At 49.9% G+C, this 25,847-nt stretch overlaps 1 protein-coding gene across 6 annotated transcripts; it reads right to left on the bottom strand.

The window, feature by feature from the left end:
- Positions 1 to 3,580: 3,580 nt before the first annotated feature.
- On the bottom strand, positions 3,581 to 23,910 carry KLHL26 (kelch like family member 26). 6 transcript variants are annotated; one of them, XR_007709146.1, is made up of 6 exons: positions 23,734 to 23,837; positions 11,915 to 12,097; positions 7,295 to 8,858; positions 6,309 to 6,829; positions 5,098 to 5,214; positions 3,581 to 3,985 (listed from the first exon to the last, which is right to left on the bottom strand). XR_007709146.1 is itself a non-coding variant. In XM_050715571.1 (4 exons), exons 1-4 carry the CDS (start codon positions 23,778 to 23,780, stop codon positions 6,797 to 6,799), a joined length of 1,827 nt encoding a protein of 608 aa, XP_050571528.1. In that variant the 5' UTR covers positions 23,781 to 23,901; the 3' UTR covers positions 5,670 to 6,796. The 6 variants fall into 6 exon arrangements, 4 of the variants coding, with proteins under 4 accessions (XP_035425740.2, XP_050571528.1, XP_035425741.1 ...); XR_007709147.1 differs by having other exon boundaries at positions 3,649 to 3,985; positions 6,309 to 8,858; XM_050715571.1 differs by lacking the exons at positions 3,581 to 3,985; positions 5,098 to 5,214 and having other exon boundaries at positions 5,670 to 6,829; positions 23,734 to 23,901.
- Positions 23,911 to 25,847: the final 1,937 nt, after the last annotated feature.

Here is a 25,847-nt window from a genome sequence, read left to right on the forward strand (position 1 = left end):
CTCATTTCTACGAGTCTTATGTTCTGGTGCTCTGTAATACTTTGGCAGCCCAACAGAGGATTCTGTTACAGTTATTTTTCCCAGAATCGAGGCTTGGCTTCACGCCACACTGAAGCAAGAAGTATTCCCATGATACTAAGGTGAGCTGGTAAAGCGCGTGCCACTTTCCGTCTTTCCAAAGATAATCCTTGAATAGTGGGCAAAGCTTTCTGTGCAGGTATGTTCGCAATCAGCACTAAAAGGTGAGGCACCAGTGAGAATCACGCACTTTATTGAAGCAAACAGGAAAGCGGGAAGTACTCTTTACCACTAAGAGATTACACCACTGCAATCAAATTGTAGATCAGACACAGCAACATGTCAGAGAGCAACATGTTTCCTTCCACAGCCTTCTGTCAAATCAAAGCTCAGACAATTCGGTGATAATCTATGTATAAAGCAGCAGAAAAATTTATTTTTAAATCTCACGGTTTGGCTTCGGAGACATATGCGCAAAGGGTCACAAGCAACAGAGTTAAAATCCAAAGTTTTTTTGCAGAAGTTTCTTGAACACTCGTATTATAAAACGGGGTTGGCACCAATGACATGTGGGGAACTGCACCAGGATCAGGCCTTGTCCTGCTCTCTCCTACTACCTTCAAGCAGAAGTATAACCCTATTAATCACTGGCTTCAAATGTGGCTAATAGGCTCCACGTAGTTAACTACCTGCCTACTCCTCAGTGGAAAAGCAGCCCCTGCTATTTCCTTGCCTTAGGACAGATGTTTACCTTCAAGTCAAAGGCTCAACTTACACATTTTTATGCTGAAGGTACTAAAAAAAAAATAAGATCTAAGGGTGAAAGAGAATCTGTTTGCAGGAACTGGCAATTTTTGCATGAAAACCCGATGACCAGTTAGACAAACACGCCAGACAAACTCAGGCACCTCCCAGCGTCAGTCGTTTCAGTCTCAGTCAAGCAGGAGCATTACAAAAAGTCAATTCCTCAGCAGGTGACTAAGCAACCACCACAGCAGTCCCATTTTGCTGCCTTCTGCGGCTGAGCTGTTCTCTTTGCCCTACGCGTTCCGATTTCATTCGCACACCGAATGAACAAGGTGTGCAAAAGCAACGCAGGTTGCTCTATGAAGACTGCTAACCTGGGACAGGAGCAGCGGTATGTCATAACTAAAAAATTTCTTCTACAGTGCAGCCCTGCTTGCAAACTGTTTTGTAGCCACAAAGTGCTCGCTTTCTCCCTCCCTCCCTCTTCCTGCCTCTGAAGCAAAACAAGCCACACCGATAAAGTTGTCTACTGGGACAGTCCTACGGAGGAGAGATGAATTTTTGTTTTTCAGGGACGTCGCACTCCCACCCTGGCAGGTTTCTGCTGCAAAGTCTGTAGTGCAGACCTGGTCACCGACTGTGGCCATGTTAAGGCTGCAATCTGCAAAGCACATCAGTGCGTGGCAACCTTCAACGCGTGGCTTTACCCGCTTTCAGCAGAATAGTTAGGCATCCATCTAACAGCAAACTCTGCACTGGACTGAAACACCACCTGAAGTGCCTTACGGAACAGGGTGTCTTGTGCTACTCACAAGCCTCCAGGCTTTGCAGATGAATGCTGCATGCCTTCAAAAAAGGGCATTTCTAAGAAGTTCCTTTCGTCCCTCTTGGATAGCAGCAGCAGGTCGTTCACTCGAACTCTAATTGCTGTTCTGCAAAATCCTCAAAAGGAATGTAAAAACGTGGTTTCCGTCGTGAAACTGGGAGGTTCTCAGCTGCAAGCTGTAAGCCTTCAGCTGAAAACCTGCCCAACCTGGGAAAACCTGGCCTGGGATCAAGGTTTGCTTTTATGGTCGTTCATGCCCTGGTACAATGGGTGGACGTGTTTCTGGATTAATACTACCAACAGAAGCAGGGACAGCAGGGTCCCCTTCCTTCCTCCTCTTACCCTGGTGTAACTGCAGCAGCTGCAGCCTGAAAGAACACACCGGTCTTTCAGAAAGACTCAGATAGCACAAGGAAAAGCCTCAAGCACAGCGTGGCCCCATAGAAAGCACAGGAAGGCTGCAGAAGGCAGCACAGGACACCTGTCCCGGGCTGCACAGCTCACGAGCGTACGTGAGCACATGGGGAGTAACTCTACTCCTCCAAGCACTAAACCTGAACCCCCCTTTCCATGGCACACGCTTTGATTTTCTTCCTAAGAAACAGCAAGTACATGCTTTCGGCATAAGAGAGCTTTCATCGCACGAGATCCCCAAAGCGTGCAAAATTAAGGTCCAGACATGCTAACTGCACCACGGGGCAAATTTCTCTCTTCCAAGCCTCGGCGAAATTCATACATTCCTTTTAAATCCTGTTGTGAACCACTATCCTCAAGGCACTCGTACTGAATGCAAGTATTGATAGTGCCAAGCAGTAAATCTGCGCCCATAAGGAGGATCACATGTTTAAACAAGACCCCAGGCCACAGTGAGGAGAAAAGGGGGAAAAAAAGGATGCGGCGCACTTAAAGCATGTAATTGCAGACTTTGTAGGGAGACACAGATTAGCAGTCTGATTAGAACCATCAGATAACCGTATGTAAAATACTCTTTTTTTTTTTTTTTTTAGTACATTTTCAAAGCATTGTGACCGGAAGATACAGATCAAAAACGTTAAACTCATCTAAAAGGATGAATTTGCTTTAGGTACTGCAGTGTTAATGTACTGCAACTCCAGTGACTTCAAAGGAATTGCTCCAGATTTAAAGCAGTGTAGCCAGAAGCAGACTGGCTGGTAGCCTGCATAAACAAGCAAAAAAGATTTTCATTTTTTAAGAAGCCATATAAAATAGTTCTAGCTAATTACGTGACAGGGGCCTTGGTGTGAAATAGCAACTGCAAAGCCTCAGGGATCAAGCTAGCAACCTTTGATTTGCTCTCTACAGCTTATAAAACCTTCTGAAAACTTTTGCTCTAACAGCTTTTTTTACTTTCCATTGCAAACTGCACACACTACCCCAATGCTGCCCTCCCGGAGGCCCCCACCGCTGCTCTGCTCTGAATCTTCACCCTTTCTCTTACAATCTGAGGCTAATTTCAGGTTGTGGAGCTAAACCAGCAGCTGTCTCCATGCAGAAAGCCCATTTTGTGTTCATCTCATGGAACATTCAATGCTGGAGCAGCTGAAATCAGGACCGCCCCGCAAATAAAGTTTAAAACTTCTCTCTGAAGCTCCCTGAAGTTGAAATATTAAACTGGAAAGCATCGAACTTGTGTTTCTGAAGCTCGGTTATTAGTTTGGAACGAGAAACAAAAGTTCTGGAGTCTGTGGGCTGACACTGTGCCTACTCAGTATTAAAATGCAGAGTGGAATCTAAGCTGTCTCCGCAAAAAATAACTTTAAGTGAGAAACTATACACGTTATAATATTATATACATGCTCCCAGGTGAAATTCAAGATAGCTGAGCCCTCCTAGGAAGGCACTGCTAGCCAGCTCTGCTCCCTCACTCGCCTGACATGCCAACACACCCAGACTAGACTGTAAATTTATTCAACCACATTAACTTTTCCTGGTCCTTAAGTCACAAGTGATGAAATCTCATTCATTTATGCAAGCAACTGGAAGATTTATTGTAAATAAAGTTCTGCACATTACACAACTGGCTAAAAATCATAATTAGAGTTGCACTGGGAAACATGTTTTATTTATTCTGACAGTAGTCTGGCTTCAATAATCATAGCATGATAAATGTCCCTGAAGTTTGCAGACTTTCAGCAACTACAGACCTTATCACAGACGTTGAAGTGGAAACATCTGAATAGGTTTGATGTGGCTTACAAGAGGTCCTGTGCAGTTCTGTTGCATAGCATCATTTTACATCAGCACCAGGCTACCGAGAGCTAGTGGGAGTGTCCTCGTTCATTGTAAATCAAAGAAATGAAATTTTCTGCGGGTAGTAAACTTCCAAGACCTCCAGACAACAGCGAGGACGCGTCTGCACGAATTAGCAAGGTTCTAGGATAGGGAGAAATGACAGTCGGATTGCTGAGCTGACAGACCCTCTGGAAAAGGGTCAACGACACCATTAATAGGATGCAGACATTCCCAATCTCTAGCTGTTCTGCACCCTGCCAAGAGTTCTAGTGCTTTCTTCCTTTATAGTTTTAAGTACAATTTCAGGCCCATAAAACATCAGAGAAGACAGAAGCTATTATCCCGGCCCTGACAGGAGTCCCTAATGGGACATGCATACTCTGCAAATACCTAGAACTAATGACGCTGTGCTTTTACTGTTCCCCATCTGTTCAAGGGTATTTTAAAATGTACCAAATCAGGTTTACCCTGATAACATTTATTGCTGCTCTGAGACTAATAAATGGCTCTGAGTGCAATCAAACATTTATCTGGCTTGGTTCATTCTTGAGGAAGAGCGGAGCCCAGTCCACTTGCTTCTCATGCAGGGCATCCTCTAAAGCATTTTCTCCGACCCAGCCACACAGCACGATCACTCGGATATTTATGAAGACCCTGATCTAGCTGTCAAGTTGTTTCAATACGAAGAATCAAACCAGTTTATTTTCAGAATAATGGTTATGTATAGAATGGCTCAAAGCCACAGCTATGTACTTCAAAGGAGTAAAACAAACTTTATTATCAATATGGATGATACGCACTTTCACAAATACTTCAGCCTGTCTCTGCTAAATTTAGAACAGTTAGAATACGTCTAGCTCACGTTATGAAAAATAATTATTTTATATTGCCATGAAAAGAACATTCCAGTAACAAGGTGGTGCACAGCAGCGCTTCGTTGTAGGTCTCACTGAGAGGATCTGGAAACCTTTCCCAGCACCTGCTCTGCAGTTCCAGGGAACGGGAGTGCAGGCAAGTTTGCTGCATAGCAGGCAACAGTTGGTTTGCTTATTAAATACAGTTTCTGAATGGCTTTGTGTATCCTTGGTCTACAAAGCCACCATTTCAATGTGAATGAATACAGAGGTTATGTTTGTTTTTGCAAGGCTGACACTAAAAGTGAGACCAAACACGCTTTTTCATTTTTCCAAGGATTTTTCTTTTTTTTTTTTCCCCCCTTTAATCCTCTCCCTCCCCACCACACGCACACGTACCTTAGAAGCTTGGAGTGAAAAACAAAAAAGCCCAAGTCCCTTCTGAAGAGATGCCAGCTACGGTCATCACATGGGTTCTCCAGTCATCTGCTGCGGTGTGGCCTGCGAGCACTAAAGCTGCACGTTCAGAAAAATTCCGTTATTAGAGAAGACACAAACCAGCAATTGCTGCCATAGAAATACTATTGGTAGGAGGGCTTAAATAAAACAGGGAAGAATCCTTGAGTATTTTAGGGAGGCAACAATGGGGGAACGGCTCACTCACATGAAGATTAATTGTGTTCTGCAACTAGGAAAGCAAGTAACCTTCCATTTATTACTAAGCTAAGAAAGTAGCCTTTTCATAAGCATATGCAAGCATTAAAAAAAAAAAGTCTGTAACTTTGAAGCTCGTATTGAGTTACATTTCATCCTTTCAAAATCTGCTTGTTATCTGCCAAGACCGTTTTTCAGTGTTTCTAGCTTCTATGCCAGTCCAAATGAACAGAGAATGGAGTAAATTATCTGCGTAAGAGCTAGAAAGCAGAGCTTGCCCACTTGACTTCAGCATACTATACAACAACAAGCACTTTTCATCAATTTATTATTGGCAAACCAGCAAATAGATAGAAACAGATGAAACTATGCACCATTTTAACTAAAATTTAGAATGGAGAGCTTAACTGAGGAGCATGTGCCCTCACCGTATCATACCCAAAGGTGCTTTGATTTAATTATTAGAGAAAAATATCTTTCAGTGAATCTGAGGTACGGAGTTCATGCTTTACACAGACCTGATGAATGATTCATCAGCAAAACAGACATTATATATTGTCTCTAAAGGTTACAGCAGAGCATTTATTTAACAGCAGAATGCAACAGTGTCTCTAAAAAGAAGGCTGCATACATCAAAATCAAACTTATACAAGTACAAAACAAAGCCCTTGAAACAGAATACCTGATAAAAGGAGAAACTTTCAGTTCATTAGTCAGCCAAATTAATTAGAAAAATGGCTTGGAGGAAAGGAAAGTTCAGGAAGTAACAGTATTCTGTGCAGTAAACACAGATTTTACAAAAATGACAGAGCCACCTTAACATGAATCTCTTAATTTAAAATACTCACTGGCAACAAAACACATTCCACTTAGACTTCCATCATATTATGATACCCAGAATCTTATTTACAAGTCAAGGGAGAAAACCTTCAAGCACGTGAGCAAGTAGCACCCACCTCCTTTACTGTGCAAAGAGAGTTTGGATGATGTGTGCAGGTGGAGCGATCCGAAAGGCGAAGGCAGCGGGGCCCCAGAACAGAAACCCTGGGGGCTCCCTGCTTCAGCCTGGATGAACGGCTGCTGAGCTCTTATTGCCAGTGAAGCCAACCGAGTCGTTGGCAGTTCTAAAAAATCATGCCCATTTACACGTAATCAAGTTATCAACATGGCTTTTGTGCTGCAGACTGCGGACGCCCCAATTACGGGAGAATTTCTGGACAGGAATATCATGCTGCTGCCTGGAGCGGGTGAGGAGGGGATCTGGAAGTGCAGTGTGATCCAAACAACGAAGAACCAACCGAGACCAGAGGTGTGCAGGGATAAGCATTCCCCCGTTTGGAGGGGGGAAAGAAAGCGAGTCACCTTTGAAAAGCAAGAATATGCTTTCATAATCCAAGCACCTGAGATCTTCTAGCTCCCACTGTCCCTTTATTGCTTCTGGAGGTCAGTATGTTATACAGGTTTTGGTTTTTGTTTGCTAGAAAACAACAGATTGACATAACGATGATGTTTGGAGCGATTGATAAACATCACACCTGAACTCTAATAAACATACCACAGTACTTAGTTACTCCTGAGCTGTCAGTGTTTGCAGCGTGTAACATTGTTCAAAATATGGAAAGTTGGCAAAATGCACTCCCCCCCCCCACCCGCTTTCAGAAAATGAAAAAAAAAAGAGAAAAGCTTTTTCCAGCTGTAACATCTGTTAAGTCTAACTAGCTGACAAGTGCTTCTGATGAAGCACGCTTGCCAGAACACTACACGAGAGGAGGAGGGACTTTATGGAGGAGGGAACGCAAGCTATTTTTCTCTTTCCCTCACCCACAAAATGCACAATACCATTTGCAAACAACAAAGAAACAACACGGCATCCTGGTAACATGCAACACGGGGTGATTTCGCAGGCCGACGCAGTCACGTGTAGTTATCTCTGGGTCGTTACCTGTGGCAGTATCACGGGAGCACATGCTATCCCAGCGAAAGATTCTGGAAAATGTAGGTCTCTTTCCCATTCATCAGTTTCTGTGTTGTACACCTGCACAATGCTCGTAACATTGTTCAGATGCCAATTGTACCCTCCTACGATATAAATCTTTTTTTCTAGTAAACAACAGCCAGCTTCCGACTGACCCGCACGCATAGGGCTCACCGTTGTCCATTGGTCTGTTTCAGGCACGTAATATTCCACAGCCAAAACATCGAAACAACGGTCAACGTGGTCCATGCGGCCTCCCAGAGCATAAATCCTATTATTTGCACTCACCATGGCATGCAGGACTCTGGGTTCATTCATTGGGGTTTTAAACTCCCACTGATCCACGGCCGGGTCGTAACAGTGCAGGGCTTTTTTGTCTTCCACCGAAATCCCGTACCCACCCGAGATGTACAATTTGTCTCCTACCGTGGCTCCAGCGTGCCCCCACGTCCTGCGCTTCAGGGAGCACACGTAAGTCCACTCGTTATTTTTGGGGCAATACTTCTCTACGGAGGCCAAGCTCCCCGAGCGGTTCCTCCCGCCGGTGGCGTACACCATGCCGTGGAGGACGTTCAGCTGGAACTGGATCCTGCTCTCCTGCATGGCCTGGATGCGCAGCCACTGGTTCAGGTGCGGATCGTACCTGTAGCAGATATCGACCGCTCCCTCGCCGCTCCGGTACTGCAGGTGCTGCCCTCCGACGATGTAGACGAAGTTGTCGAGCACGGCCACGCAGGAGTGGCTGCTGCCCACCTCCATCTCCGTCAGCTCCTTGAACTGGCGCACGTTGGCATCGGGCAGGTAGTACACCTTGCAGCTCACGGTGCGGTCGTTGTCGGTGTAGGGGGTGCCGCCGAAGGTGACGAGGGACAGGACGTCCGAGCGGATGGTGGTGCGCGGGGACTGCATCTCGTGCTGGCGAAAGGGCAGGATCTGGTAATTGAAGGCCTCCAGCAAATACTGCCGGCACAAGACGTCCTCCACCATGATGTCCAAGGTCTGAACGCTGTCCACCAGCTCCGAGGACTTCATGAGCGGGAAGCGGATGTGGCAGAGCACCTGGCTGGCGTTGGCACGGCGCGCGGGGTCGTACTGCAGCCAGCGGACGGCAGCACGGAAGAGGTCTATCTCGCTGCAGCTTTTCAGCTTATTGCTCTGCAAGAAGAAAACGAGGCGCTCCAGCGGCAGGTGGAGGAAATCCTCCTCCTCGGAGATCTGGAGGAAATGCCGAAAGGTGAAGGCATCGACCGATTCCTTCAAGGATGCGAGGCTGAAGGTGGTGGCCATCTGCCCGATGTTGAGACACGTTTCTACGCTCATGGCAGACTTCAGAAATTCTTCGCAGAGCTCCACGACAGGCACCATCTGGAGGAAGACAGCAGCTCCCAGCACATCCTGAATACAGTCAAGATCAAGAGTCACTTCAGCACTGTACGCAAAGTCTATTATGTGTTTCAGTCCTTTTGCAGATACACCTTTCAGTTCGATCACATCTTGGCTGGCTTCTCTCATCCCGCCTGTGAACATTGCCCTGGAGGTCAAGAACACAAACAAAATTTCCTCCTATTTAAACACACGTAAATGATGTATTACTTCTGATTTTTTTTGAACATACTGATTCTCTTAGGAAGGATAAGGGGGAAAAATAAACCAAGGCTAAATCTCTAAAAGCCAGGAGAAATAAGAGTATGTCATTATTACGTAAAGCTTGCATAAACAATGCACTAAGAAGTAACATTCAGCTATCAAAGCTAGGTTTTTCACTCTCCCTGTCACTGGCAGCATAAATAAGGATGGTTCACAGGACAAAGCATCGAGGAGTAGGCAGAGCTATGAGAGCAGGGAGTGTTGCGTGCTGGACCAACGTATCCATGACACGCAGCAACCAAAGGCTACAACAGGACCCGCACCAGCGTAGGTTGGTATCCATACCCCTAACTACCTAATATTTTTTAAGTATGAAGGATTTGTGAGCATAAAAGAATACTATTTGGAAAGACACCCACGTTAAAGAGGTCAGTGAGCCTCTGAGCTTGCGTGCAGCAGGGCCTTTAGGAAAAGATTTCAGTTAGCCCATTACACTGTAGGCCAGCTATCAAGTGGCTCCAATATTGCAGATGCAATACAATTTATGAACAGCTTTGGTAATCACAACAGAACCTCCCCTCCAAGGCTCATTCCCTTAAGAAAAGCGGAGTTGCAACCACTTCAGAAAGCGTCTGTTATGTTGCAGTACAACGGCAGGGGGCTAGCAGGCAATTTAAAAAAAAAAAAAAAAAAAGATTTTCTTACAGCACAGCTGCAAGCACATCAGTTGACCAGGCCACACTGAGATTAGGCCCTAGATCACCTCCTTGGGAGGCTTCTAAATTCCACAGGAAGCACATACCACGCCGAGGGCTGCGCACAGGCATCTCGTAAACCGCTCCTCTCGAGCGGTGCTGCGTTTCCCAGCCACGGGGCCCGTGGGCGTGATGCGGACAGAACTGCACATTTTTTTTTATGCGTTTCCATTAAGTTTCGGCAGTTTCTGTTACATATTGGTAGCTCGGGGGCAAAGGGTTGCGCCGTGTGTAGTATTCGACAAGGAGCAGCAGAGCAGTGCTGGGGAAAGCAAAGTCAAACCGGGTTGCTGAAGGACAGTGACACGCGGTTTCGCCATCCAGTGTCACTGCACAAACATCACAGCAAGCCTACAAAGGCTGTCACACCAAAGAGCTTTGAACTGCCTGCACATTTTAGTTTCCCCCACCACTGATAACCTACTCTTGCGCATCTGAAAGGTGAATTCGCTGTGAAGAAAGTGTCAGAGCTGCCTCAGGAAGCTGCAGCGACTCCAAGGTTGCTGGGAGAAAATGATGAACAGACCCTCCTCTTCTGCATCGACACAGGAACAGAGAAGTACCTTGGGAACGCTGTCAAAAGACAGGAGTTCCAAGTTTCCTGTCCAAACCAGGCTAGAAGAACTGCTGCCGTCCAGCATAAACCTACAAAAAAGCTAAATGACCTAAATAAGGAAATATCTGCATATGAAATCAGCTTTCTGTAACCAAGTGACCAGGAACACTGCTCGCAATTATTTGTCCATACAGCAGATGAGAGCATTCTGCTAAAATCCCCTTGCATATCCCATGTCACAGCACAGCGTGCTGCCCTGATCCCCTGCCCCAGAGGAGATGCAGACACATGTGTACTCATGCATTAGCTGCACGGAGCTCAACGTGCACAAGCAAAGAAAAGCATTACTGTTGCCATGATGAAGACAAACCATCAAGTAGAGTGCAATTCCTTTAAAAAGTGTTACGTTTCTAAAATGCTGATTACATAAATGCCTCAAATTCACTCTTTTCCCTCCCCGTTCTGCATAAAAACAGAGTATTTTCCAAAGCTAGATTATTCTGCCATTGTTCCCCGGGACAACCTTAACACCGCAGAAGTTATAGCAAGAAACCTACTCAGCAATTATACTTCAACTGGGAAAACACACTAGCAGTGGCACTGCATACAGCATTTATGAATACAAATAGTGCTATTAGCATTTGGTGGAAGATCAGCTCCATCATTAATTGCATGCCCGTTAGGGAGAGTGATAAGCTTGGAAGGTTTATGTTACCGAGGGGAGTGAGAAGGGGGAGAGAAGGGAAGAGCCTAGGCAGTGTGTACGGAAGGCGGACACCATCAGAGCAGCCGAAGAAATAGGAGAAGGAAGCCAAGAGTCCCTTTGCTCCTGATTACCTGCTAGGTCAGGAAGGAACCTACACGTCAAGGGATTACAACCTCGGTTGACTGGGACTTCTCCACCCTTACTTGCTACGACCTCAAGCCCAGAAGCCCCACACCAAGCTCCCTGTTGATCTGAGCCTTCCCCGTACCTGCTGCCCCCAGCGCACCCCTCCCACGAAGCTGCTGCTGCCAGCAAAGATCCCTAAGTAAAAGAAGTAATTCCAAGTCAGAGCACCATTATAAAAGACTTGAATAAAGACTGATGAACTCAATTTTTCGCTTAAGACTGAACTCCCCGCTCTGCCATTGGCTCACCTCGCATTAATTTGGCTAAGAAAGCCCATCGCCGTGCTCCAGCTTTCTGTGACACAGGATGGGTCGATCCTTCCCAGGGGGCTGGGAATACACACACACAAAATGCTCCGTACCCTTCGACAGCTGAGCATGACGCACTGGAGACAGATCGGTGGTATTTAAAGCTAACGTGAGCGTTTTTCCAATGGGCACCGCCGTTCGATGGGATGACCCATTCCAGAGCCCTCGCTGCCACTTCCCAAGCAGCTGAAGCAGCTCCGGGGCAAAACCCAATTCCTCCAGCAGGCAAAGCTGCCGAGGTGGCTTCAAGACCTGGGCTTGAACCGGCAGCTGCAGTAGAACAACCTCACCTGAACGCAGAGGGACAGACTCAAGGCCTCTACACACCTACGGGTAATCCCACTGACATCTGCGGGGCAAACCAGACCTCCAGAGGGTTGTGTGTGGGCGTGATGTTGGGGTGTGGTGGGGAGGTTGGGGTGGGAGAGGATGGGGAAACAAAAACCAAGGGGAAAGGTACAAATGCCTGCTTCCCTATCAGATTCTCACCTGAAATAGTCACTGCAGGCAGCCAAGACAACTTTATGAACCTGAAACACTTCATTATTTATAGTGAGGATGACATCAAGCAGCTGAGCCTGAGCTCGGAGCGAGGCCAGTCCCTGCAGTAGAGTGGTGCTGTGGCCAGGAGCAGAGAACGTGCATTTCAGGGTGCTGTTCTTGTCAGCCATGCTAAAAACAGAACAAGAGAGACAGGCTGGTTTTAAATTAAAACAATATGTGGTATACCTACAAAGCATGCTGGGGGAGATACTGTAACACGAAGCAGTTTGAAAGCAAATTCCCAGCTCGATAGCCACACGGAACATCATGACATCAGTACCTCGGTTGCATTCCCTTCTCCCAGTACAAAAGAGACTTCCAGAATTGCAAATTATACATTCCCATTACTGACAACCTGCCACGCCGCAGCACACGGGGGCTTCGGAGACCATCCAACCTTCAGCGAGTGGGGCCAACCTCCCCGCCGAACAGCGGCGTGCGCGCACTGCCACTGCCCCAGAGTCCTCCCTGACCTCGACTTCAACCACGGGGCTGGATCACAGTTGCTTATTCTTCTCAGCACCTATCCTAAGTGCAGCTGTTAGATGCTCCGTACCGTCCAAGGACGGCCCTGCTAGCCCTGTTTGATCCTTTCCTTACGCCTGACCCTCCTGAGAAGAGAAAAAGCAAAATATTACATAGCCCTGGCTGCTCTAAATAACGTCAACTGTTTGAACTGCACTGTAAACAGTCCCCTCCCAGTGTAAATATTTCCTTGGTTTTCCCAATGCCTCTCGCACATGTTCCTCGGTGCAGAGAGCATCATTCTTAGATTCACTTGGCCTCAGATGCACTTGTCAGTGGAGGTGAACGTCGGCAGCATTGCTGCGCAAGCGGAAAGGACTCAAGCTACTCCGTGCTGCTCTGAAAATAACTGCAGTGATGCTGAGATTTCCTGAGCAGGGCGATACGGGGTGCCCTGCACACCCGATGGGGGGTCGCTTGCACCAACAGGAGGCAGTAGGATTCACCTGCAAACAGAATCTGACTCTGCATTGTTTCGCAGGGCCAACATCCCGTGTTCTGGGAAGAAAACGCACAAGAACCAGTATTCGAGGTGGGTCTGAGCTTCTCAGAAGCAGCCTGGTATTTGGGTTTCTATCTACATTTTAGGAAATGCTTTATGGAAGTGTGACATTAAAAAAAATCTCAAGTAGGTGACCGTGAAGCTGGAAAGCTGGATTATTTGCTCCCAAGTCCACAACGGGAGTGCACTTAGTGCTGTGCTTAAAGGGTGGCATTATTATTTAGGTAGATCATACCAACAAAGCCAAAAAATAGTATACAGATTATGTCCCGATGTGCTAGGGGCTGTATAATCAGATCTGCTAACAGCCCTCCCAAAAAGTTCACTACCTGCACAACAACAGCAGCCACACACAATGGACCAAACAAGTAGGCGAGGTCAGAGATGGGATAAGAAAACAGGGGATGTAAACAACCCTCAAACAATAAGGAACAATGGACGGGGCTTGCTACTTGCCTAACTTATCGGGCTGCAATTTCCTGCGAGCTTTACAGAAGAGGCGAGTTAGGGGAAGTCTGTGATGTTCATCAGAGCACTGGGAGAGCCAACGCTTTGTGCAAGCAGCTCCAGAGCGCTTTGGGATGCTGCGGGATGCCGAGATCAAGTTTTTTGCAGCCTGCTTCAGAACTGAGACTTGGGAAGGCGCCCCAAAATTCGTACGGGGTCCTGCTGGGATGACTGACACTAGTCAGCTGTGCTTCCTGCAGCACACATCTGAAATCCCTACCTTGAAGTCAAAACATACTGAAGTCTCAGTACGGAGAACGGAGTCCAGCTACAACATCCTTCCTCTAATAAAAAGGATTAGCAACGAGTCAGTTGCTGACAAGACCCTTATCCATTACTCCGAGAGCCAAGAAACATCGACGCGCTCCGGCTCTTCCCATGGCGAAGGAGGGAATAGATTGGAGGGAGCGAGCACATGAATATTCATCGTGTCAAACTCATTTTATTCTCCCCTTCGGAGCAATTCGCTGGGGTCGCGAGGAGGAAATACCACACATAGGAAAGGACCGTGCCTCTGAACACGGTACCGCGCCCAATGCAAACCCATTTTGCCTCCGACTGGACACGTAAAACACACCAAGGCAGCTCCAGCTCTCACCTGGGAGAGGGCAGCTCCTGACTTTACCGTAACTTCATCAGACTCCATCTCCTGCAGGATTCTTCTCATGGGAGTCTTCTTCCATGTTTTAGTCACACCAGTTTTAAATAATCCTCCTCGCTGTGCTGCCCCAAGGACTCACCAGAGGTGATCACTTTCATTCTATCCACAGAAATGGCACAACCCAGTGTGGGTGCCTCTTCCAACAACCTGCCTGACCTGAACAAACACCCCTCGTTTTGCCTTTTCCCCAATTAACTTTTACAGGCACCGTAAATAACCAGAGCAAAGCTTAAAAGAGCCAGAGGTATTTCTGTGCAGGAATAAAAGTGTTTGCACATGCGACTCATTTCAATAGTAATTGCGAGCAGCTGCCCCAGGAAAACTCCCTGTACCTGTCCCTGTGTCTTTTTACAGGTGTGGAATAAAAGGATGCCATGATTACACAATCCTCCAGGGAAAAAAAAAAGACAAAACAAAACCCAACAGTGCAAGAAACACTGATGATGTCCAGGTTTTTTCAGGCTGAAAAATACAAAAAAGAGAATCTTTAGAGGAAACAGGTGAGCTGGAAGCACGATAAAACTCTCAAAAAGCCTGAGAAATCAAGTAGGAAACTTCACAAGAGACAAAGCGGGGGGAAGACAGGTGAGCAAACAGCAACAAGCCGTGTTTGCAGCAGGGTTAGGAGGGATTTGGAGAGAAAAGCAGGCTCGGCTCAGCCCCGCCGCCACCCCACAGGGCAGCCTCGCGCATTGTGCCTGGCCTTGCTCCGTGCTGCATCGCAGGCGGAGGGAGGAGAGAGGCAGCAGTTGGATGGCGGAGCCTGAAACAGCACAAAAGGAAGCCTTGAACGTTTGAAAGTGCCTTTGTGAGGCCGTCCCTATCTAAGGCGAGATCTGAATATGCCGTGTACTCGGTGCTTAACGATTTCGTACAGAAGAAGCAGCCTTGCAGGCAAACTTCAGCGGAGTTGCATCTACTTCTCAGGGGTTCAGAACGTGCCTTCAAGATAAAAGCTTTTCATCACACAATAGCGAGAAAGCATTTATTCTGCTCCTGCCCCCGGCCGCTTCGGATGGAGGCAGGGCCGGCGAGCTTCTGGAATTTTCCTTTTTTTTTTTTTCCCCCGTCTTTGCCCTCAAAAGGATGGCAGAGCTTTTGCGGAGGCTTCTGCGGGCGCCGAGCACGCTGACGTACAGCACGGTCATTTCTCCTCTGGAAAAGCATAAAAGGTGAAGTCACGGCCCCATCAAGTAGCGCTTCCTTGGCACATCCCACGGGCCTCACCGCGACCTGCAAGGGGATCTGAAAACATCGACGTGATTGGGACCTTTACCGTGAATATATTGGCATACAGGTGACTTGAGCAGAACAGAAATCCCACTTTCCATAGGGAAATAGCCGCAGCAGTGAAAGGCATCTTTATATTCCTACAACTGCATCTCTAGCACGAGCAGAGGGGAAGCCGGAATTCAATTCAGAAGGGCTGCGCATTTCGGGCAGCCCTCTCCAGGACTCTGCTACCACCTCTGACACCCAATTTCCAGAACGGGCCTGCTGGGGTACAGCTGATGGGATAGAGGATTTGTCTCCAGGCTGCTGCTCTGAACCAGATTGCTTTCAATCCCCTCCAGTCAGCGCCGGGCACAGCTCAGCATGGTACACACGGCCACGGCTTGGGGAAAATCAACCCGAATCCACACGCACGTCGCAGGCTTGGGGAAAGGTGAAAGCAAGGGTTAAGGGAGTGGCTCCAGCCAGACAGCAGGCAAGCAGGGAAGGCAAACAAGCCCAGAAATTCTCCTCCTGCCGCTGTGCCTATTGCAGGAGCTTGGCCACCTGCTCATCCTTGCCCCAGGCATGCTGCCCGGACTCCTAGCTGACGCGTTTCTGAGCGAGGACTGCTTGGTTTTTGACCCGAAACAGATGCAGCGAGGAGGCGTCTGAACACGGGGCTGGACACCCAGGAGACCTCTAAAGCTGACGGGCTGAGAGGTATTTAAGGGCCACACTTCAAGAACCGGTTCAGATGAGACACAGAGAACATCCCGACGGCGTGTTACACCCACCGACACGACCTTGGCTTCATCCGAGGTCTGCTCGCGGGACAGCCGTCCCCGATCTCTGCCTCCTCTGTTCTCCACCACACCGCGTGTAATCCAAGATGCATTTCAAGCTAATGAATCATTATTTTTTTTTTTCACCAAATCTGTACTGATGATTAAAAACATCAAAGCTGGAATTAAAGGCTTACCAAGCATGAGTTCATATTTCAGCATGTTTGCAACTCCTGCACAAGTACAAACAGAGGGAATTACACCAGGCTAGATGAAAACATTTCAGTGATCGAATTAAGTGAGAAAAGAAGTTTTTTGCTCCACAAGTCCTCTTGCTACTCTCCTTTTATACCGTGGTCCTCCTTGGACGGGCAGAGAGTTCTGGTGCTAGCATCTCTCTGCATCCCAGTTCAGCATCCTCGCTAATATCCACCCACGTTTTCCCCCTCTCTGGGCAGGTGGTGCTTGGTAATTCTTCATCCAGGAGAAACTCGAGGGGGTTGGCAAGATTTCTAAGCAGGGCAAACTTCCAGCAGCCAGCCTCTCCAGTAAACACAAGCTCTGAAGGTAGGACCCTGCGGGGCATGGCTGGGGTACAAAAGAGGCCGGAGGAAAAGCAGCAGCATGTGTGTGTTCGCATGCATAAAGCGCTCAGCGCCACATAAACAAAGGGCTCGGGATTGCAAAATAACCAGCGAGGCACCTTCTGAGCACTCAAGCCTGCAAAAAAACGTTTTATGGCGAGAGCAGCAGAGCTAACAAAGCTGAAGAGTAACTTTATTTAGCACGTATGGTATGAATATTAAGGACCTTCTTTAAGAGCCTTTGAAAGGCAGCATTATAGGTATTTTAATAATGCAAATCATTTAATGCCCTTCGCTTCATGCCGAAGTGAAAAAAACACATTCAGGTTCTGATTTTTAAACTACAATTAAGACACTTAAAATCAAAACAAAAGTCAAACTCCCTCGGATAAGTCACCGGTAGCCATGGTTACTGCAATATTTCAGCTCCTCAGGCTTCGCATCACATGCCCAAGCGATGAAGATGAGCTTGCAGCACCGCGCGCTGCCGAGCGTTACGCTGGGGCAAAGAGGCCAGCCCGTCGCTGCAGGTTTGCTGTTTCATGGGGCCGTTGCAGCCCCGTGGCAGGGGGCGCCCCGAGGGGTCCTTCGAGCCTCTTGTGGCGGACCCGAAATTTGGGTGCGAGGCACATTCCTCGCTGCCAGGCGATGGGACTTCAGAAATCCCTGCCCTGTTAACCCACTTACGTCCCCAGCAGCACGCAGGGCTGTCACCAGCACCCCACCAGGAACAGCCTTTCCCATCGCTTGCCTGTCAAATTAGCAACGACAATCAGCACTTAATGATCAGCACCTAATTAAATATTAACGCGTCAAATGAAGGCGATGTTTTCCGGAGAAGCGCAAACATTCTTAGGAAAGATATGCGAGCAAAAATCAGTTCATCGATTTCTTTGTTCCCTTTTCCACCTCCTTCTCTTAATTTCTCCTATTTCCCTCCTCTGCCTCCACTCGCTTTCCTCTCCTGACGCCCTCTCCTTCATCAAGGCAATAAATACCAGTAGAAAGCCTGAGACTAATATCTCTATTTAGAAGCGCCTAGCAATTTGGAGCGCTCAAATAAAGATTATAAATGGGTCTGAAGTTTAGAAGGAGTAATATTTTCTGGGGAAAACGGTCTTCTGCAAAACGTCTCAAGTCGAACAGTGAAAAATCAGTGGCAGTTTGAAAAACCTCACCTTCTGTCTTTTAAACTTCGAGTCTCAAAGTTTAAGGAGAGTTAATGCTCGGCGAAAGGAGAACAAGTAATTGCAAGAAGGTTTTTTTTTTCTAAAAGAACAAAACCCAACCTTTTTGCTTTGCGTTAGGGGGACGCGACACGCCTGTCCATCCCACAAACAGGGAGCTGAGGTCTCAGAAGGTCGAGTGCCCGACGCTGGCCCAGGACCGGGCACCGCTGGGCTCCCACGCCCTCCCTCTGCAGGGCAGCCCACGCCTGATTCAGCCTGGCAGGCAGCGAAAGCAGCAATTAAAGGCATTTCACAAAAGCCAGAAAGTGCCTAATGCCTCACTCCTGAGTGCTTTCCGAAGCAGGTCCTCCCGATCCACCTACTGCTTGCCTACCCGCATCCTACTTGTCCCGAAGCTGGAGCCAAGGAAACCCCTATAACCCAAACGCAGGGCAGCAAGTTAAAGCAAGAGTCTTTTCAACTTTTTTTTTTTTTTTAATATTTTTTTTTTTGTCCCCCAGACACATTTCTGAATCTCTGTTTCTCTTGTTTTCCATGCTGGATGCACACTGGGCGCAGCAGCCGCACACACACGAATGTCTTCTGTGCCCAGACTTCAATCGCTAGGCTGTTCGCGAGCCAAAGGAGGTGGGATTCTGGTTTCTGCTAAAAGCACTAATAAAACTGGATGGCTGTCAAAAGCTGGCTGGCCTGGTAAAACGGAGCGTTGGAGCATGGAACAAAAAAGTGGAGGGCGAAACATCTGAGCACATTAAACTCTGTGCCACCTCATGGAGCTTCAACGTGAGGGACTGGTCAGTACATGCTGTACCCGGGACAAATTGAGAAGAAAAAAAAAAAAGAAAAAAACCCAACAAGATTCTTAAAAATGTTTCTGTCACGAAGCCAGGTCCATCTTTATGCTGGTGCAGGGACAAAGGGGAAAAGCAGTTTGGTGCCCTTCATTTGGGGTCTGAAGGAGACAGTGTGACTCTCAAGACAGAGCCCTCTGAGCCCCAGTTTGTGGGGTGGTCATGGCGGGGTCCCCAAGGTGCCCCCCACGCTAGGCTGAGACCACTTACCACCATGTGCTGCTCCTGCTCTCTGTGTCCGGACCCGGAGCTGCCGCAGGGGATCTCAGCGTGGGTGGCGACCGCCACCGTGCTGCCTGAGACACCACGGGATTACAGAAGGGATGAGGTTGGGAGGGACCTCAGGAGGTCCCTGACCAAGCAGGGACACCCAGCCTGTATTTCTGCAATGACTGTGAATGGAAAGGTGCTACCCCCGAAACTTTACAGTGATTATACTCTCGTCAGCCCCAAAAATAATCCCGCTGAGCCAGGAACAAACCGAGCAAACAGAAAAATCACCCAGAGCGTGTAAGTGGTCCAACAAAGTCGGCTGCTCCCGAGCTCAGGCAGCAGCACCAGAACCACCAGAAGGACGGTGGATTTCATACCCCGTAAAATGCCGTGGGCACACGAGTGGATGCGTCTAAGTACAGGCTCTTTACACGCTCGATACTGCTGACAGCACTGCCCTAAACCGTTCTGTTTCCCCCACCCCACGCCCTTTTGGTCAAACCCTGGGTTGAGGAAAAGGAAAGCTGCGGCGATGCCAAACGAGCAAGACAGGAGGCAGACCCACCCTTCCGCAGCACGCCGCCGCGGCTGGTTTCGCCCCAAAAAGCCGCAGCGGGCGCTTCCCGCGCTGCCATCCCCACGCACCTCTCCAGCAGCACCCGTGGCAGCCGCTGTGCAAAGGCCGAGAGGCACCTAGTGGTGCCGGGATGCACAGCAGAGCCACCAAGGCCACCCCAAAAGGGACACCCGGTCCAGCCCCGAGCAGAGCTTCGCGGCTGGGCTGACGATTCCCACCCTGCCCTTCTGTCTACCTCGTGTTATCGATTACTTTGCGTTCAGAAATGGAGCGTACGATGGGGCTGAGCTGGTCCGTGGCACTGCCGTTGCCCCTTTCAGCCAAAAATCCGTCTCAGCTTCCTGGCTCGTCCAAGCCTGGGTCACGTTCCCGCCAGGCATGGCCCGTTTCGGCTCTGCTTGCTGCTCCTACGGGGCAAAAAGTTCCCCCCACCAAGTAAATCACTCTGCGACCTCCTCCAGCCCGCAGAACCATACCGATCCCTTGGCTCCACGCAAAAATTTAGGAGAACTTCAGAACTGGACCGCGAGGCTCCTGGAGAAGTGTTCGTCTCAGCCTGTTTCTGCAGCATCCGATTGCAGACTCTGGGCAGTGTTGAAACAAACGTGACAGCACCCACTGTGCATGTAACCGTAGCGCTGTGGCACACGGGGAGCAGAACAGCCACGCTGTCGTGACCCGCAGCACGCCGCTCCTCCTTTCCCTGCACCTCCTCCCTGCAGATTATTGCCCCTGAGCAGCCAGGGATCTCGAGCAAAAGCAACGTGAAGTGACGAAATAGCAGGCAGGGGAAGAAACACAGGCCAGCCCTTCAAGGCAAGCTGTAGAAATCACGTTTTGCAGCAGATGCAAGCAGCTGCCCCAGCACTTGGCACTGTAGCACCAATTCCTGTTCAGTTCCACGATCAAATCCTCTTACCGCCACGGCTGCTTGTAGCCCGCTTCCCTCGTTACCTGAATCCCCTGCACTTACCTTCTGCAGGCGTGTGCCCGTCCCAAACAGCAGCACCTTTTCCAGCTTCTCGGGCAGTTTGGCTCCGCACACACCTCGTGCCACCCACCCTAACTGCATCGCCTGAACAACAAAACCCAAGGAGCCCAGAAATGCAACAGCTTTTCTTGATTTTCTTGACCTACACTGATTTCTGTGCAAGTTCAGTGTTCATCTTCCATACAAGCGACAAGAGACGCCTTAGCCATCATCCCGTGATGCGAGGCTCTTCCTCTCAAAGCCGCTAACATCAAGCAATACTTGGGGGCAAGAGAAAAACCTTTCAAAAATCACTGAAGTTTACTTTTGGTTAAATAAAGCCTCCAGCTCAGAAATCTTCCAATGCTGAGAGAGAAAGCAGCAGTTATTTTTACAGTGATTCAATCAGAGCGTGAACATTTACACCGCGTCTACCAGATCTAACAATTAAATCTGTTTAAAAATTGCCATGTGGCAGAGAAGAGAACACAAAAAACACCCAAAACCAAACTTTGAACAATTTCAAAAGAAAAAAAAAAAGCCTAAGTGAAGACTGAAGCTATATAAGGTTTCAATACCACAAAAGCAAGGCAGGCTCACAGCCGTTATCATTATCTTCCTTCCCCTGTTGCCATTTTACCCCGTCCTCCTGTACATTTGCTCTCTCTCTCACCGCTTTCTTCAGAAGCGGTAAGGTTAGGGGAGTTCAGGTTGACTTTCTCTTGATGTGAACCGAGACACATGTACTTTCAGATAAGCAAGACCTGCAGGTCTCCCTCGTCCATTCATCCTGGTTTTGACAGGTGGGATTGCTTTCAGCAAACACGCCAGCGTGTAACGCTATTAGCGAGGGTTTTGAAAAGTGTTTATACAACCTGGTTGCCTTCCTTCCCTCCAGAAATTATCCCAAGTTCGAGAGACACACAGCCCTCCTCAGCAGCTTGTCTGGGCACCCCGATTAATTCCTGCTTAAAGGCCCCTGTGACAGATCCTCTGCAGCATCTGAAAAGGTATTTTTCCTAGATCTTTGTGGGACCTCGCTTTGCGAGACCCTGCTCTACAAGCACTGCCACGGAGTTCACACATCTCGCTGCCTGCAGCGCAGACAGCTTCTCTTACCGAGGGCACCGATGGGTTTCACCATTTCTGCTGTCCTTACCTGCTCGCCAAGCTCAAAGCACATCTTTGGGAGCAGCGCTGAGCACAGCATTACACACAGGGTAATTACGTAGCCTGAATCACTCCCTCCACACGATACTGAGGGCTGGGAGTAAAACATGCAACCCATTTGCAGTTCAGGAAACTCTATCCATAAGGAGGAAAAAAAAAAAAAAGGCAAATTTATTTCAAAATAGAAGATTTGGGCAGTTTGCTTTTCAACTTGCAAGAAGAGAACCTTTTGTCCACGCCGTCTCGCACAGCACGTTCCGTATCACAGAAGCACGGGATCCCCAGCAGACAAGCTCATTCTCCTGCTCTGGGGGAGCCAGCGTGCTGGCGGGCAGCTAGCAGCAGCCACGCGGTCGCAATTCCAAAGATGGAAATTCTGCCCGTGCTGCTTGAGTACCGCTGAGATGGCATGCGCGTGTAGCGGCGAGGGAGGACTTCGTCCTTTGCCCTAGAGAGCGAACGCTCAGGAAGTGCAGAAAAGTCAGAAGCAGAAGCAGCTAAGAAGGAATCGCGAGTTGGTCGGGCATGCCCTTGAAATTCTCCTCCTGATCTATACAGGCTATGCAGCGTATCCAATGTTCCCCATCAGGTTTCTCCCCACAGGCTCCCTGATGGATTTACTCTCCAATAAATCCATCCTTTAAAATGGGAGACTTAATGACCAACGAGAAGCAGGATCCAGATCTCACCAGGCTTTAATTTAAAATTATCAAAGAAAACAAACACGCAGCGATAGAGAACGCCACGGAGCTCCAGCTCAGGGAACAGAACTGCCACAGCTCCAGCCCGGGTGATTTATCACGGCCCTGAAACAAATTACTTCCATCTCTCACTGCTACACGCCCCACACTGAGACGCTTCCCAGCACCGGGCAATGAGCCCTACCAACACCTGTGTGCGAGACGCGCCGCTGTTCCTGTTCGGAGAGGGAAGAAAAAAAAGAGGTGCAGAGAGAGAAAATGAAACGCCCAAGGCAGCTCGGCATCCAGTTTACACAGGCAGTCATTAGAAAAAAAAATATATATATATATATGTAGAAGGTGAGAATTGAGACAGGCTTCTCCAGTGCTGAACAATGAGCCTAAGAGCCTTCCTTCCCCGAGCACGGCGTGACGTTATTTCGGGAGTGGATTCGGGGAGAGTCAGGTTGAGGAGAAACGCTGCTTTGAAGCTAAGCGACGGGCTGACGGCACAGCACCCAGCAGCTCTCTGAACGCTGCCCAGCGCGGTAACTTCTGGGTGACGACGGAAACCAACGCGTTGGGTACCGAAATCCCCCGCGTGCGGGGAGCACCTGTACCACCCAGGACAGCCTTCTGGCCCCAGACACCAACTTGAGGGCTCATTGATGTGGGGGGCACCGAGCCCAGCACCTTGAGCCCTATTTCACCAGCACCGCGGTACCTGGGTGCCCAGCAGCTCGCGCCCCACCGGTGACGGGTGTGACAGATACCGGTGGCTCTGCGGGACCGTCCGGCCCCGCGGGCTGTGTTAGAAACGGGGGGTTTTACAGAACGGGCCTGAAACACCCCAAAACTCGGTGGCTGTGCATGCCAGCAGGACCGATGTGTAACAACCACGTTCCCAAATTTACAGAAATACAAAGCCTCCCGCAAACTTCAGCCTCGTGAACTCCAGCAGCGAAAGCGTTATTGTTGTCATTATTATTATTATCATTACTATTATTATCGTTATTATCATTACGACCATCAATTACAGGACGGAGAGCCCCGCTCTGGTCCTCCCTGGGGTGGAAGATGCAGGAGGCCGGGCTGGGCACTCCGCCTCGCCAAGACCCCTGGGGCCGAAGGTGGAAAAAAAATGAATTAAAAAATAAAAGAGGCGGTCGTGGGCACCGGAGGGAGCCCTGCGGTGAAGCGGCCCCCGCCCGGCCGGCCTCCAACCGGCCTCCGCGACCCAACCGGGACCGGGCCCGGCCCCCGCCCCGCCGGCCCCCGGGGCCCCGCCGCCTCCCCGAGCCCGGTCCCCGGCCTAGGCCGCGGCTGGGCCCCGCTCACCTGCTCGGCCGCTCCGCGGCGAACTCGGCCCCGCCGGACTCCGCCATCTTCGCTGCGCCGCCGCCGGGCCCCGAGCTGGGAGGCGGCGGCGGCGGCGGAGTCGCCGCGTTAAAGGCGCAGCGGCGAGAGGGGCCCGGGGCGCTGCTCCGCGCCCGCCGGGCCTGGCGCCGCCCCGCAGCCGCCGCCACCGGGGCCGGTGACAGCCCCCGAGGGCGAGGGGAGCCGGCGGCGTCACGGCCCCGCGGGTGGGGGGGGTGGGGGGGGGTCTGGGGACGGGCACTGCCTCACGGACACGGGGGTCCTGTCATGAGCCCCGGGGGGTTGTCGTGATCACGAAGATGAGGGGATCTGGGGAGCTCTGTCACGACACTGGGGGCTCCAGGGGGCTGTCACGGTCCCACAGACACGGGGGTCCTGTTACGGGCCCAGAGATTGTCGCCACCCCACAGATGAGGGGGTCTGGAGGTTGTCACGGCCCCACAGATGAAGGGGTCTGGGGGTTGTCACAGCCCCACAGACACGGGGGTCCTGTCACGAGCCTGGGGGCTGTCACCACCCCACAGCTGAGGCGGTCTGGGGGAGCCCTGTCATGACCATGGAGGTTCCAGGGGACCTGTCACAGCCCCACAGATGAGGGGTCTGGGGGCTGACACAGCCCCACAAACATGAGGGCCCTGTCATGAGCCCAGGGACTGTCACCACCCCACAGCTGAGGGGGTCCGGGGGAGCCCAGTCACGGCTCTGGGGGGCTGTCACAGCCCCACAGAGGAAGGGGCCTTGGGGAGCCCTGTCACGACTCTGGGGGTTGCAGGGGGCTTTCACGGCCCCACAGATGGGGGGGCCCAGGGGGAGGCTGCGTGTCTCCTGCTGACAGCAGGCCCAGCCGACCGATTTCCAGCAGCAGCCAAGGGACCTTCAGGGTGGCCTGCGCCCAAGCGCTGAACCTTTTCCCTCTGGATTCCACGTGCAATCCCTTAAACACCTGGAGAAAGCACGGTGTGCGGACGGGTTCAGGCAGCCCACGTCCTCAGGAAAGCCACAGCACAGGCAGCACTTTCACGACCCAAGCGATTATTCAACAACCCAAGCAATTATTCAACCCCAGCCCTCCAAGGTTTTATCACAAAAAAAACCACTTTGTGCAAGAGCAACAGTACCCTCCAGAGGGTGCAGTCTTGTTGTCAGAGCTCGTCCGGGTGTCCACGATGCCTTTTCCACGACGCATCCTGACACATGCTCGGCATCCTGGCACAGCCATCGCTGTAGCCTGGGCCAAGCGTCGCGGGGCCGTGTAATTTTTCAAGCCGTCGCACATCTGGAGGCAGCGGACGGGCTAGAGGGCATTCCAGTTGTCAGTGGAAATCGGGAAATTATTCATAGCGGTGGCTCTGCCAACGACCGTGGGTAAATTTCTTTGATTTCCCATGCCTGCGTCCACATCTGTATAAGGGAAAGGGGGAATTCGCACATGAGAATAAACACACTTAGAAAGCCATGAAAATACCCTTTCAAGTCAGCCTGATGAAAACTTCATGTTCTGGAGCCCTCTGCTTCAAGGAGAGGAATCTATTTCAGAGGCAAAGCTGTGTATTTTTCTTATTTAAACCTTCTAAATCTGCTGGAGCATTAAAAATATTTGGCATTTCCACAGCACATTTCATTCCCAGCTCCAAATGCATTTTACAGACATTCATTAATTAAGCCTCGTAAAACCTTGGGGAGAAAGGGAAGCAGGACTTATTAATTTGTTATTTGTATTGCTGCGGCGCAGGGAGACCCCAGCCAAGACCTCGGGGCCCTGTTATTTTAGACCCGACCCACACAGGACAGGAGATGTCAGCACACCAAAGCGTGGTGTGGCCGCGGAGACTCCGCGGGGAGAGCAGGAGGAGCGGGAGAGCCAAGAGAGGCAGAGGATGATGCCGTGAGCTGTCGGGAGATCCCACAGTACCGCATCCTCCGCGCCTCACCCCGCTGCCCTTTCTTCCTTCTGCTCCTGCTGCTGCACGACGGGGCTGCAGGGTCCAGCGCCTACCACCCCAGCTCTTGCTCCACGTCGCCCTGTGCGTTTTGTTGCTGAAAAACAGCTCAGCTGGTGCTTTGGGGATTTCTTC

The sequence above is a fragment of the Cygnus atratus genome, chromosome 26 (assembly GCF_013377495.2).
Source record: "Cygnus atratus isolate AKBS03 ecotype Queensland, Australia chromosome 26, CAtr_DNAZoo_HiC_assembly, whole genome shotgun sequence".
Classification (NCBI taxonomy): Eukaryota; Metazoa; Chordata; class Aves; order Anseriformes; family Anatidae; genus Cygnus; species Cygnus atratus.

What these genes read in the sequence shown, in the direction of transcription:
- KLHL26 (XM_050715571.1), bottom strand. Translation starts at nt 23,780, where the DNA reads ATGGCGGAGTCCGGCGGGGCCGAGTTCGCCGCGGAGCGGCCGAGCAG. An exon ending in GCCGCGGAGCGGCCGAGCAG is followed by an intron (nt 12,098 to 23,733) that starts GTGAGCGGGGCC and finishes TTCTGTTTTTAG; the next exon opens with CATGGCTGACAAGAACAGCA. An exon ending in CTCCCGTGATACTGCCACAG is followed by an intron (nt 6,830 to 7,294) that starts GTAACGACCCAG and finishes GTTGTTTTCTAG; the next exon opens with CAAACAAAAACCAAAACCTG.